This window comes from Bidens hawaiensis, unplaced genomic scaffold (genome assembly GCF_021521415.1).
Source record: "Bidens hawaiensis isolate Kalapana, Puna unplaced genomic scaffold, B.hawaiensis_p1.1 tig00035038_1, whole genome shotgun sequence".
In the NCBI taxonomy this organism is placed as follows: Eukaryota; Viridiplantae; Streptophyta; class Magnoliopsida; order Asterales; family Asteraceae; genus Bidens; species Bidens hawaiensis.
The window spans coordinates 25,009-40,413 of record NW_027505342.1 but is presented as its reverse complement, the minus strand read 5'-3'; the positions used below and the strand labels follow the sequence as shown (position 1 = coordinate 40,413).

The 15,405-nt window shown below is 37.0% G+C and overlaps 2 protein-coding genes across 2 annotated transcripts; one reads left to right on the top strand and one right to left on the bottom strand.

The window, feature by feature from the left end:
• The first annotated feature begins 2,486 nt into the window (after positions 1–2,486).
• On the top strand, positions 2,487–2,990 carry LOC143612580 (F-box protein At5g18160-like). The gene has a single exon (XM_077086532.1). It carries the CDS (start codon positions 2,487–2,489, stop codon positions 2,988–2,990), a length of 504 nt encoding a protein of 167 aa, XP_076942647.1.
• A 6,338-nt stretch (positions 2,991–9,328) lies between these two features.
• On the bottom strand, positions 9,329–11,441 carry LOC143612578 (transcription factor MUTE-like). Its single transcript, XM_077086530.1, has 3 exons — positions 11,312–11,441; positions 9,922–10,314; positions 9,329–9,428 (listed from the first exon to the last, which is right to left on the bottom strand). The coding sequence occupies exons 1-3, from the start codon at positions 11,405–11,407 to the stop codon at positions 9,363–9,365; spliced, it is 555 nt and encodes a 184-aa protein (XP_076942645.1). The 5' UTR covers positions 11,408–11,441; the 3' UTR covers positions 9,329–9,362.
• Positions 11,442–15,405: the final 3,964 nt, after the last annotated feature.

The window sequence follows — 15,405 nt, the reverse complement described above, 5'->3', positions numbered from 1 at the left end:
GAGCATTAGACCCGACTCGAACCGTTATATTACAAGAGGGCTGGTTATTAGATTTTGAGAATACTATTAAACAGGTTCAGGTCGGGTTTGACATGTTTGCTTCTATATGAATTGGGTAAGATCCATGAGACACGAATTGATCTGACATGGGTATTCATAAGAGGGCCAGTTTCTGGGTCATGATAATACTATTAAAAGGGTCTGGGTCGGGTTTGACCCGTTTGCTCACCCCTAGGGGTGACATATTCAGTTCGACAATATGTCATTTTTGTGAGACTTGGGTCGAGACGTTGGTCAGTGGAAGGACCCGGTTATTGCTTTGATAAGGGGTATAAATGAGCTCAAGCTTTGACGAGCTTGCTCATGAGTTGTTTTTGTAAGCACGTCTAGGCTTGAGTTAAGTTTGGCTCATTTCAAACACTATTTCTAAAGCCCAAACTCGGCTCATGACTAGTTTGTTAAGTTCAAACTCTTCTCATGCTAGACTCGTTTGTAATTTATTAGTTATTTTTGTTACATCTACAGTTATATATCATCATCATCATCATCGTACTTAGTATATCCCACCAATAGCAAAGTTATGGTAGGGTCTAAGGAGGGTAAGATGTAGACAGCCTTACCTCTACCCTATAGGGATAGAGAGGCTGCTTCCGGTGAGACCCCCAGCTCGATAGTGGTTTTGCATCAAGCCTTGGACATAAGGCACATAGCACTCAAATCATCGGGACACCGGCTGATTGGTGCATGTACCATTGTCTTTCGACTATCAACACCACCACATGATGCTTGATTAACTTTCCGCCACTTTTAACGTTATTTTCACGAGATTAGTAAAATAACATCAAAATTAGTGCAATTTCACTTTTGCCCACCCGAGGGTTCACACATATATACATTATATGTGCGCACCGCAAGCAGGGCGTATTTACAGTTATATATATTTTGTATATATTTTTTTTCTTATTACCTTCGTAAATTAAATATTATATAACATAAAACCGAGCTACATCTAGATAATGGGTAAGCGAGCAACAAGCTGCACCGCTATCCCCTTTTGTATCGCAAAGCCTATTCTACTAAATATAAATCCTTGGTTTCTTGGGCTCTGCGAGTCACTATGGGTCACCTTCTACACCCGCTCCAAGAAGCGAACCGTCTCGGGGATAAATGTGGTTTGAGGTAGTTTTGAAGAGTTTGAACAATGAGGATGAAAATGTTAGGGTGGTTAACTCATCGAAAGCAATGCCCCGTGAAATCCAAGTAAAAACGTTTTAACTTTACTTATAAACATTTTTTTATTCAAACTAAACCAAAATCGTATCATTTGTTTTGAGAGTTTTTGAAAACCGTTTGCTTTTTGTATGGCTCGATCTTGTTTTCTTGGGTTTTATATAGACTTCTATTAACATTAGGTTGGGCTTGGGCTACGGGCCTAATTGTTTGTATTCATAACAAGTTAAAATATTTTATAAATGTTATGTATTTTATTTTATTTTTAGTTATTATAGACTTTTCAAATTTCATGCATGCATGCACTCTTTGTATTAAAAGCCTATAAATTGACAAAAACCCTAGCAATTGATGCCATCAACAAGCACGTGATCGACTTTGACAAAAAAAAATACAGGTATGCATTATGTATGTTTCAGGTTATTCGGGTTAGGTTATTCTTGTTTTTAGCTATTGGTTTCTTTCTTGTTTACCGACCCTAATAAGATTTGGGTTAATCGATTTAGGGTTTATTTTGGGTCGTATTTGGGGTTTGTAAATACAAGTTGCAACTTGCAATGCATGTTTACACTTCAACTTAACATAATGTTTATTAGATAATAAGCACAAAATATCAAATAAAAACACTCTTAAATGTGTCAATCAAACCGTACGTGTTTAGTCTCTTAAACAACCAACATCACTTTCTAATATAATAAGGGGTGTTTGGGATTGCTTATTTAGGCTCCCTTTATTTATTAACTTTTTAAAAAAGTTAGTAAGTTCATAAGGTATTTTATTAAATCAGGATATAGTGAGTTATAAGTTAATACAAAAAGTACGTTTGCAGTAAGGAATCCCCAAGGCAAAACAACATATCATCTTCACAACAAAATGAAACATATTACATATGTGAGGATAAATAGAAAATTTTGTTTATGTATTATATATGTGAATTAGGGTTAATCGGCCTTTTCCAAACCCAATTACCAAACCGAATACAATCTTCGGGTTTCAGGTTTCATTTTAATCGGGTTCAGGTTGTTCGGTTTTGGGTGTATTCGGGCCGGGTTAACGTTATTCTGGTTCAGGTAAAAACGGCACCCCGTTCGTGGGACTCGAACTCAGGATCTTTTGGTGTTTAAGAGCCTTTGTCTCAACCACGTAGGACATAAAATATATAGTTGAATTGACAAATTTATGTCTTTCTTTTTGTGTGTAGGGATTTTATTTCGCTTTAGGCATTTGAAAAGGCTTGTTATAAAATCATAATCAAAATGTCAGATAACATACCATTTGAAATTCAGGTGGAAATCATGAAAAGGCTTCCTCTCAAATCGTTGGTCCGGTTCCGAACCGTCTCCAAAACATGGAAGTCTATGATAGATGACACTTATTTTATCACTCATTATAGCGCCCAAAAGGAACATCTAGTTGTAGGGTTTTTGGATTCCGTCTACAGACTAAAATACGCGTCGGTTGCTGATGGTGATAGTTTTCCAGTTCACGAAGTTTCTCCGCCTATTTCTCTTATGCATTATATTGATGTCACAATTAGTAGCTCTCATGCCTTGATATGTTTGTGTGGCTATTATCTAAAGGGAAGTGGAAGGGCTGTTCTTTGGAATCCTTCCATTAGAAAAGCCTTTGCTCTTGATGTGCCTAATGTGGCATATGGGAAAACATATGGAAGCGTTCTAGGTTTTGTTGGAAGTTTGCATGGAATAACAAGAATAAGTCAAGCATGCACGTGGGTTTTGCTTGGTCCTCCTTTACTTTAGTTCAAAGTTTGTTTCCGGTTTTATTTCCTAGTCTAGCTCCTTTTTTAGTTTGTAACGTCTCTTTCAGTTTTGTTTTGTGTATTTAATAGCCTTTTTGGCTCAGTAATGAATTAAGCATTTGTCTAGTATCTTGCATACCATTGATATAATTTATCAATTGGTATCAGAGCAAAACTCAAATCTTCGTTTATTGAGAAGACGATCGATGACAACAAGTGAAGATCACATGAAAGTTCCGGTGTTCGATGGTCACTACGAACACTGGAGTGAAATGATGGAGAATTTGCTGCGAGCAAAACAGTTGTGGAAGCTCATCGATCCAAGAATTAAAGAACCAGCTGTTGGCATTGTCGTGAGTGATGCACAAAGGAAGAAGTTGGAAGAATTAAAATTGGTTGATTTGCAAGTGAAACACTATCTCTATCAAGCGATTGATAGAGTGACGTTTGAGCAGATTCTTGACAGAACTTCATCAAAGGTGATTTGGGAATCGATGAAGAAAAGATTTGCAGGAAACGAACGGGTCAAGAGATCGACGTTGCAGAAGTTAAGACGAGATTTCGAAGTCCTCGAAATGAAGAATGGTGAAACTATACCGGAGTACTTTGGTAGAGTTTTGACCATTTCTAATCAAATGAGAAGTAATGGTGAAGAAATGTCGGATATGAAAATTGTTGAGAATATTCTCATAACACCATCCGAGAAATACATGTATGTTGTCGTTTCCATTGAAGAGTCAAAGGATGTAGAGGAGATGATTGTCGAAGAGCTGCAGAGTTCTCTTGTTGTGCATGAGCAAAAGTTTAAAAAAATGAGAAAGAAGATGAGCATGCACTTAAGGTTGATGAACATGAAGGATCGAGTGGTGGACGTGGTCGAGGAAGAGGAAGATCTGGTTCACGAGGAAGAGGACGAGGTCGTGGTCGGTCTTCGGTGAATAAAGAAACTATTGAGTGCTAACGATGCCATAAACTTGGACATTTTTCGTATGAATGTCCAGGTGAAAAAGAAGCTAACTATGTGGGGTTTGATGAGAATGAGGAGGTCATGCTTATGGGTGAATCTGAAGTTGAGGAGCATGTGTTGATGGCCTTAACTGTGTCGATACAGAGGTCTCTCTTTGGTTCTTGGACTCTGGTTGTTCCAACCATATGTGCGGGATCAAGGAGAAGTTTGTGACCTTCGACCAAGGATTCACAACCACCGTGAGACTTGGAAATAATACCCGCATGACAGTGGGAGGAAAAGGAAATGTAAAGCTTAAAATTGAAGGTATCACTTTTGTTATACAAGATGTGTATTATGTTGAGGAATTGAAAAATTGTTTGCTTAGTGTTGGTCAATTGCAACAGAAAGGGCTCTCCTTTTTGTATCAATCCAACACATGCAAAGTTTACCAAGGAGATAGGAGTTTATTGTTCACTAGTAGGATGAGTGCCAATAGGATGTTTCCTATATATGAAGATATCGATGGAAGTGGGTCTATTGATCAAAGACTTGAAAGGTGCAATTACACAAGTGAAGAAAGTATGGGCAAGTTATGGCATGAAAGGTTGGGTCACATCAGTAAGACTAGCAGCATGTGCACCCTACAACAAAAAGGAATGGTAAGGGGGCTGCCAAGTTTTGATGTTGACAAGGCAATATGTAGAGATTGTCTAATTGGAAAGCAAACAAAAGATGATATTCCAAGGAAGGCAAGGTGGCGTGCAGAAGATATATTAGAAATGGTACATTCTGACATTTGTGGTCCCATTTCTCCTCACTCACATTCAGGTAAAAAATATATGTTGAGCTTTATTGATGACTATAGTAGGAAAGCTTGGGTGTATCTTTTAAGTGAAAAATCTCAAGTCTTAGATTTTTTCAAAGAATTTAAGGCTAAGGTTGAGAAGGAAACGGGAAGGGTGATTAAAAGTTTGAGAACGGATAGAGGTGGTGAGTACATGTCTCTTGAGTTTACCAAGTTTTGCAAAGACAATGGTATTAAGAGGCAGCTCACAACCAGGTACACGCCACAGCAGAACGGAGTGGCCGAAAGAAAAAACCGGACAGTTATTGGTATGATAATAACACTTATGTCTTCAAAACATATGCCGAAAATGTTTTGGGCAGAAGCGGCCATTTGGAGCTTCTATGTGTTGAACAAATGCCCAAGTAAAGCTCTTTCTCATGTCACACCGGATGAAGCATGGTATGGGAAGAGACCTACGGTTGAACACTTGAGAGTGTGGGGGTGTTTGGGCCATGTCCATGTTCCTAAAGAAAGAAGAGTGAAGCTAGATGATAGAAGTATGGTATGCCTTTTGACTGGTGTTAGTGAAGAATCAAAAGGGTATCGGTTGGTTGATCCGATTACTATGAAGGTTATCGTTAGCAATGATGTGGTGTTTGAAGAAGACAAAGAATGGGATTGGAATGGAGCCAAAGAAAGGGATGAAGAACGGATCGAAATAAGTTGGGGGAATTACGTTCATAATCCGGATAAAGAGTTGAATGAAAGTGATGATGAAGAACCTCATTGGGTTGAGGAGGGTTCTGAAAATATTGGTAGTTCAAGTGAAGTCACTGTGAGAGAATCAAGAGAAAGAAGGCCTCCAAAATACCTAAATGATTATGTCATTGGTAGTGAACTTGAGTCCGATGATGAAGAAGATGAGGTTAATGTAATGGATGTGGTTGACCAAGATCTGATCTCTTTTGAAGAAGCGGTTACGATGGATAAGTGGAAGAAAGCTATGGATGTAGAAATTGAGGCGATTGAAAAAAATGAAACTTGGCATCTCGTTGATCTTCCAAAGAATGCCAAGTGTATTGGAGTTAAGTGGGTGTATAAGACCAAATTAAATGAGAAAGGTGAAGTTGAAAAATATAAAGCGAGGTTGGTAGCTAGAGGTTACGGTCAAGAGTATGGTGTTGATTACTTGGAAGTGTTTGCTCCGGTAGCTAGGATGGATACCATAAGGTTAATGGTTTCCATTGCAGCTCAAAGAGATTGGAAGCTGTTCCAAATGGACGTTAAGTTGGCTTTTTTACATGGAAAGCTTGAAGAAAACATCTATGTTCAACAACCTCTTGGGTATGTGAAGAAAGGAAGTGAGAATAAAGTTTATAAACTAGCCAAGGCTTTATACGGGTTGAAACAAGCTCCCAGAGCTTGGTTCAAAAGAATTGAGGGCTACTTTATAAACCAAGGCTTTGAGAAGAGTAAGGCTGAAAACACACTTTTATAAAACGGGGGCAAAATGGTAAAGTTTTGTTTGTGAATATATATGTTGATGACCTTATATTCACAGGCAATGATGATGAGATGATGGAAGGCTTTCGATGTTCAATGAAGAAGGAGTTCGAAATGACGGACTTGGGAAAGATGAGGTTTTTCTTGGGCATCGAGGTGATGCAAACAGAAGCCGGTGTTCACTTGTCTCAAAGAGCCTATGCGGCTAAAATGCTAAGTCGTTTTGACATGTTGGAATGTAATGCGGTAAAAAATCCTATTGTTCCAGGTACAAAGTTGAAGAATGATGATGGTGAGAAGGTTGATGTTACTCTATTTAAGCAAATGGTTGGTAGTTTGATGTACATTACAAATACCCGACCCGATCTGCAGTATGTGATAAGTTTGATCAGTCGTTTTATGTCTAATCCGATGGTGGAACATTATGAAGCAGCGAAGCGGGTCATGAGGTATATCCAAGGAACAATAGATTTTGGTGTTTGGTATAAAAGAGGTGGAAAGGGAGAAGTAAAAGTGTTTGCGGATAGCGACTGCGCAGGAGACTACAATGATCGGAAAAGTACTTCGGGGCATTTAGTTTTGTGGGATGGTGCTGCAGTTACTTGGTCATCAAAGAAACAAAGTGTCGTGGTTCTTTCATCTACCGAAGCCGAGTACGTGGCTGCAGCAGCATGTGCTTGTCAAGTGATTTGGGTCCGTGACATACTAAAAGAGTTCGGGATAATAATGAATGAGGCGACAGAGATTTTGTGTGATAATACTTCGCCTATAAAGTTATCTAAAAATCCGGTATTCCATGGAAAGTGTAAGCATATTGGTGTAAGGTATCATTTTCTTAGAGATATGGTCATTGATGGAATTATAAGGTTGGAGTTTTGTGGAACAAAAGAACAGTTAGCTGATATCCTAACAAAGCCACTGCATAGAGATGTGTTTGTGAAGATTAGAGAACAGTTGGGAGTGTGTTCTCTCAAGGGCAAACAAGACATGGATGATGTCTAGTTTGAGGAAGGGTTTGTTGGAAGTTTTAGTTGTTTCTAGAAGGTTAAAGTTTGCATGGAATAACAAGAATAAGTCAAGCATGCACGTGGGATTTGCTTTGTCCTCCTTTACTTTAGTTCAAATTTGTTTCCAGTTTTATTTCCTAGTCTAGCTCCTTTTTTAGTTTGTAACGTCTCTTTCAGTTTTGTTTTGTGTATTTAATAGCCTTTTTGGCTCAGTAATGAATTAAGCATTTGGCTAGTATCTTGCATACCATTGATATAATTTATCATTTTGGGGTTTGTCGTGAGACTATTGATCCTAAAATTGTCAAAATCACATATATTTATGAATGGATTGATATGGAAAGTATAAGTTGCATCCCCTATCAAGTTGAGGTTTTTACATTAAGCGCAGGGGTTTGGAGACTTCCTTATGGCAATCTCCCTCGTAAAACAATTAAGTTCAATCTACTTCAAGAAGGTGTAGGTGTAGCCGTAGATGGTATTTTGTATTGGCCCGCTGCTGATAGGATTACCGTAGATGGTAAATTTAGGTCTATGACTGTTTCATTTGATATGACAAGTGAAGAATTTAGAGAAATATACCTCCCGGATATTTTAGCACACCGGCCTGTTGATATTTTGACACTCTATAATCTGAAGGAGTCTCTTGTTGTGATTGAAAGTATGACAAGTGTATGGATTATGGAGGACGGTGTTCCAAAATCGTTTACAAAGTTATTCTCTATTGATTCTGTCGGTTATTTTGTACGGGGATTTAAGAATACAGGTGAACCTATAATTTCATATCATTTTGATGATGTAGACCTTAGACGTACGCTTGCTATTTATGAACATGACACAAAACGCACCAATGATCTTGGGATTAATGATCTAAGGTGTGTACTTTATGTGTGTACTTTCATAGAAAGTCTACTTCTGCTTGACCAGCCATCTTCTATGCTATTTGACACTGGTATTTAAGATGCGGTATCGACTACTAGGGATGTTGGTCTAACCGTCACACATTAGACATGTCATAAATCAAGGATGAAGATTAACATTTTAAATTTTGGAGCATACATGTCATAAATCCGTGTTAATTTTTTAAGTTGATAGCAATAGCAATTTCTTAGTAGTTTATGTTTTGTTTACTCTTAAGACTTTGGGATTTCTTGCCTGTTGTTTGACTTTGATAATGAGTTTTTGGATACTTAAGAAATTTTAAACATTGGTACTGATGTGCTTCTAACATGCTTGGTATGCAAGTATTTTTAATATTTTACAAATGTTCATTATCACTTAGTAAATCTTGTTAAAAAATAATGGACATGTTGTATTAATATTTAATAACTAGTGTTTTACGCGGCGCAAGGTTGGTAAAACTCGCGTGATGATAAAACACAAGCGTTGTCGGTCTAGAGCGTTGAGGTGCTATTTGACGAGAATTCGATTGGTTTCGGTTGCATGCGTTATGATATCAGAACTAAAACAAAATAAAACCAAAAAGTGTATATGAAAATGGAGGTGGACCAATGGTTGCCGTTGTCGGTAAAACTCAGGCGTTGATTAGACCCTAGCGTTGTCGAACCCGGACATTGAGGCGGCGAGTTTACGCAAATTCTATCGGTTTCCGTCACGTCGATATTATACGGAACTAAATCAAATAAATACAACTGCATTCGGTCAGTTTTCATTACATTTGTCACGGTACCATAACGAAAACAAAACTCGGTGAGCCCTACGTGAATTTGGTCGGTTTCCATCATGCTTATTATAATACCAAAACTATAAAAAATTGATATTCCGGTCATTTTGTTACAGTACCGAAAGTAAAACGAAAAAAAAAACAAAATGCCTTGACTAATATGATACCGCCAAGTGGCCCAATGGAGGGGCTTGGCAGCACCAAAGTGCTAAATTATATATATAATAATGTAAAATATTGTTAAAAAATAAACAGGCCACCAGAATACTAAGCTATGGAAAATTACAAAAGGAAACAAATACTATATATGATCTGTGGATTTGAAGGCTTTAAGCAGCCTCCTGCATTTTAAAACTATATATCTATGGATCTAAGAAGCAACACTCATATGATGCTTCTTGTTATTTAACAACATGTTGATTGATAGAGCTAGTTATGATTAGTTAAGAGAAGCTCTTCTGCACTTCAATTGCAAGTTCTTCAACACTAATCTGGCATTCCAGTCCTATCTGCAAGTAACGATGAGTGTTAGCGCAGACAAGATGAACATATATCGATCAATCAACTCAAAACATGATTAAGATCGATAAGCATAATATTCATGCGTACTAAGACAACAAAACGCGACGAGCCGGGGTGTTCTCATAGTTTATTTCCTGCCATGGGAGGCTCGGAGGGTGTGTGAGGCGCACCATTGGCCAGGGCACATAAGGTTCGGGGGCACAAACTTTTTTATACATATTACATATATATGTTTTTTGGTGTTAATAATACGGTTATTTGCAATGGTTTATGAGATATAAGTGCATGCTCAGAATGGTTTCTGCTTATAATAAACCGGCCGATAAAAGTTTTATCCATGTATGCTAGTGAATAAAATTTTTTCGTTAAGGTATACAGGATTTTTTATTTTGACTCGGCCAAGGTATTTAAATTTTTGGAGACGGCCCTGACTCTTCATTAATGCTCAAAATACCTTAGTAGGAATAAATGAATATATACCTTAATAACAAAGGAGTAAAGGACAGCGTCCTCCATGCTGCTGATATTGAGATGCAAGATCTCAAGAGAAAGATTTTCCAACAAACCGATTATCTTCACAAGTTGCCCCGGAATTCTCTTTGACACGGTCCTCAAGACGACGTTTGAACCCGAGATCTTTGCTTCCACATCCGCGACTGGTGAGTTACATGATGCTCCCAGTTCTTTGATACTTTCATGCACAATCATAGAGTGTTCGGATTGTGGAGTGCTCGGTCCCAATAAAGGCTTGGGGCTTGGACCGGGGCTAGGACTTATGCTCCTACGCCTTTTCTTCGATTCCAACAACTCTAAAACTAGTTGCATTTCCTTAATGAATTCTATTACACCACCTATAATCGATGCTTGATCTCCCTGGCATAATAATATATACCCAAAATATATAAAAATTATAATGTTGTGTACGTACACACACTTGAGACAATCCAATTATGTCATGAAAAGAAAGCTCATGATATATAAAAGGCATGTCATCGAGTTAGTGGTAGGATTTACAGGGTATGGTTGTTGTTGATCGAGATATAGTACGCGTTAAAAGAAGTAAACACATTTTCTATTTCATTTTATTTTAGTTTTTTTTTCTTAAAAAAAGCTAACACACACCCTCTAATGTTACTTTATTATAAATCTCCATCATATTAACTATGGGACATGAATCATCAACCTTATAGAAAAATAATATCATTTTACACACCTAAATACAACTGGCATAGAACCTTTTTGGTTGTGTTTTTTAATTAATTATGTTTACTTATAATATGTTCTTGAGTGATCAATGAGTTTTCTAGCACTCATACTTCTAAATGAGTTTTCTAGCTATACCCCCCCCCCCCCCCTCCCTCTCTCAAATATGGGTTCTTTAAGAACTCATGATGACAAATGGGTGAGTTTTCTTACTCAACTTCAAATTTAGAATAGTCGACCACGACGACTTTAAAATAAAATCCGTGAGGACTTTACCTTGCATAATCTAATCAGATTTGTATATATAGTCCAAGAATCTTAACTCGCTCTCTTATAGACCACCATTAATCCAAAATTGAAGTTAAACAAAAATAGCACCCATTTTATTATTATATAAAATATTAAAGAAAAACTCACACTTAAATTTAATATCTGTTGAGCATCCCACAAAATTAGTTAATCCATCAACCATTTTCCATAAAATTACATTAGGGTTTTAACATATAAAAAAAACTCACACTAAGATAAACAATAAAACCCTAAATTTAATATTGGTTGAGCATATCCCACAAAAAAATTAATAGTTAATCTATCAACCATTTTTCATAAAATCACATTAAGGTTCTGACTTTTAACATATAAAAGAGATAATATATAACAAACCTACCCTTTTGATGTAGAAGCATGGTGTCATGGATCTCAAGACCTTCAAGTGTTCATTCATCTGCCTTCTCCGATTTCTCTCCACCGCTATATGCGACATGATGATCTTCCAATCTTCCAAGCAACAGGCCAGTCAAGATAAAAGATAACTACTACATATAATATGCATATAAGCAGACATATATATATAGGGTGGTGTGTTACGTGTGTGAGTCTGCATACAAGTAGCTAGGTTCTTATAAATGCTATATAAGGGTTGCAGTCTCAGTCTCGTGAGGTTAATAATTTTTTTACTCCTCTCTCTTAAGTCTTATCTTTTGGTTGTGTCTGTGAAGTTTTTGCGTGTCATTTTTGTGAGAGGTGGTAATATTACGTGGGAGGAGTTAATTCTCATATTCTTGTGTTCATGCACTTACTTCATCTCTTAAGAAATTGTAAGAAACAGTTGTGTCAAATTGTCAACGGTAAACATTTTAGCGTATGCATGGTTCGGTTTAGTTTTGGGCTAATTAAAGACGAACCAAAAACCGAACTGGCGGTTTAATTTTTGAGCTTTTGAAAGACGCTCGGTTTTTTATTTTGATTCATTTCGATTTCGTTTTTTCGGTTTTGCAATTTTGACTTGAATTTTGAGCTGAAATAAAATATTGGCTAATAATAATTTTTGGCGTAAATTTAGTTAATAATTAATTAAATGTTATACACATAGACTAAAATATTTGACTATATATCAAGCTATTATAATTTAATTAGAAATAAAAATTAAAAAAAAATCTATGAGTTCGGTTAGGTTTTTGGTTTCTATGACACACAAAACGTAAGTTGAATTTTTACGAAAACATAAAACCCAACCTTTCGTTTTTGTTTCATTTCGATTATTTCGGATTAGTTATTTTAGTTTGTTTAATTTCATGCACACCTTAAAACATTTATGTAAAAGTGTAAAACATTAATTAGTGTGTTTTAGTTAACATATAAAAAAAGTAATATGATTATTTTATATAATATAGTATTGAATTTGCAGCAAGTAGAACATTCTAACATGTTTTTTATGCTAGGTGGTAAAAGTCTTGTGATTTATTTGATTTCATTAAATTTTCATATTTTATTAAATAACCTTATCAGATTCTCGTGCTTATTGAAAAAAAATATTACATATATATTTCATGTTAACTAAAGGACATGCTTATTGAAATGAAAATTATAAAAGTATAAAACCATAACGAGATTCGGGATCGTATTTAGTGGACTTATTATTTTAATTAGGTGATTTATTTAATTAATGATACGAATTTAATAATGATGTAATAATGAATTAAAAAACGAAGCCTATCTCCACCATCGTCTTCTCCGATGAGACCTATATATGTCTCGCGCGCCCACCTCTTATGTACATCGTCATTGAAGGGGTATGCACCCGCCTTAACATCGAGCAGGGCGGGTCAACCCACAAGATATAGACAAGAGGCTTGAAATCAGGAAACATCTGCGCGTGGCGCATATCACATATGCGCAAGCGCAAGCGAGGCGGGTCAACCCACAAAGCCAAAACCTATGCGCAAGCGCATGAAACATCTGCGCGTGGCGCATATCACATATGCACACAACACACACATTTAGTGTGAGAATAAAGAGAAGACCTTGCGCATCCCCGGGATAGGCGCATAAAGGTCGCGCGTAAGCGACACACAACAAATGAGACAATAGTCTAATCCAAATCAGGATAAGGACAACCATGATTGTACTCATCAGGCAACCTTCCAGAAGGTATCTTTTAAGGAATAAAGAATGTGCTGATGTTGACAGCTGCCAATGAAGGGTGGACAACTCAGCAAAGCCCATGTGCCACCACGTGATGGCACATGGGTCAGGTGAAATACCTTGGTCAGAGAATAATCAATGAAAAAGCACCAGGTGTCCTAAGTACACGTGGCGCGAAGCAATAGGAGGAGGCCAAAAAGGCCCTAATTGGGTCTGAGCCCAATCATTGGAAACCCTAATACTATAAATACCACACCACCTCAACAGTGAGGGGGCAAGAAAATATATGCTAAATCCTTTACTCATTCTCACATCCTGATTATCCTCTCCTACAATATCTGATTCTCACACCGGAGGGTTACCCCAAAGAGGACCCCTCTGTCCCTTTCTGATGGGTAAGCTCACGGTGCTGTTCGTTTTGTAGGTGGAAGAACCCGTATTTCGGAAAACCATCGGTGATATAGCATACTCGTACCCGAGGAACGTTGATCGTATACAAGTAAATCGATACACGCTTCTTCATTGGCGCCATCACCTGTTACAACGGCAACAAAACCACTATTTCATCAATTTTCTCTCTGAAAATCTTCACCATGGTTTCCGGTGTTCGAAATAACGATCAAGTTCTGGAGGATAATGAGCTTGAGGATGTTAATGAGGGACATCAGGTTCTGAGGGCGCCGCGTGACACTGCGCGCACCGCCAGTAACCATCCCTTCAACGCAACACCTCATAATCAAACTGAAACTCCCCCAGACGATCTCACGTTCCAAAATCTGACTGGTACAAAACAAAAAGGACCAATGGGCCCGGAAGTTGAAACCAATGACCCTAAAGAATGGCTCATAAACGAACAACGGCGTTTAATGGACAAATACAATGAGTTGGTAAAACACAAAAAGTTAGCCGATTTAACACAAAGGCTCGCATTTGATAAACAAACCATTCAGGGAACAACAAAAAAGACGCGCGCGCTGGAAGACGGTCATTCTGTTCACAATCATAGAGTGTTCGGATTGTGGAGTGCTCGGTCCCAATAAAGGCTTGGGGCTTGGACCGGGGCTAGGACTTATGCTCCTACGCCTTTTCTTCGATTCCAACAACTCTAAAACTAGTTGCATTTCCTTAATGAATTCTATTACACCACCTATAATCGATGCTTGATCTCCCTGGCATAATAATATATACCCAAAATATATAAAAATTATAATGTTGTGTACGTACACACACTTGAGACAATCCAATTATGTCATGAAAAGAAAGCTCATGATATATAAAAGGCATGTCATCGAGTTAGTGGTAGGATTTACAGGGTATGGTTGTTGTTGATCGAGATATAGTACGCGTTAAAAGAAGTAAACACATTTTCTATTTCATTTTATTTTAGTTTTTTTTCTTAAAAAAAGCTAACACACACCCTCTAACGTTACTTTATTATAAATCTCCATCATATTAACTATGGGACACGAATCATCAACCTTATAGAAAAATAATATCATTTTACACACCTAAATACAACTGGCATAGAACCTTTTTGGTTGTGTTTTTTAAATAATTATGTTTACTTATAATATGTTCTTGAGTGATCAATGAGTTTTCTAGCACTCATACTTCTAAATTTGTTACACAATACCTAGCTATACCCCCCCCCCTCCCTCTCTTAAATATGGGTTCTTTAAGAACTCATGATGACAAATGGGTGAGTTTTCTTACTCAACTTCAAATTTAGAATAGTCGACCACGACGACTTTAAAATAAAATCCGTGAGGACTTTACCTTGCATAATCTAATCAGATTTGTATATATAGTCCAAGAATCTTAACTCGCTATCTTATAGACCACCATTAATCCAAAATTGAAGTTAAACAAAAATAGCACCCATTTTATTATTATATAAAATATTAAAGAAAAACTCACACTTAAATTTAATATCTGTTGAGCATCCCACAAAATTAGTTAATCCATCAACCATTTTCCATAAAATTACATTAGGGTTTTAACATATAAAAAAAACTCACACTAAGATAAACAATAAAACCCTAAATTTAATATTGGTTGAGCATATCCCACAAAAAAATTAATAGTTAATCTATCAACCATTTTTCATAAAATCACATTAAGGTTCTGACTTTTAACATATAAAAGAGATAATATATAACAAACCTACCCTTTTGATGTAGAAGCATGGTGTCATGGATCTCAAGACCTTCAAGTGTTCATTCATCTGCCTTCTCCGATTTCTCTCCACCGCTATATGCGACATGATGATCTTCCAATCTTCCAAGCAACAGGCCAGTCAAGATAAAAGATAACTACTACATATAATATGCATATAAG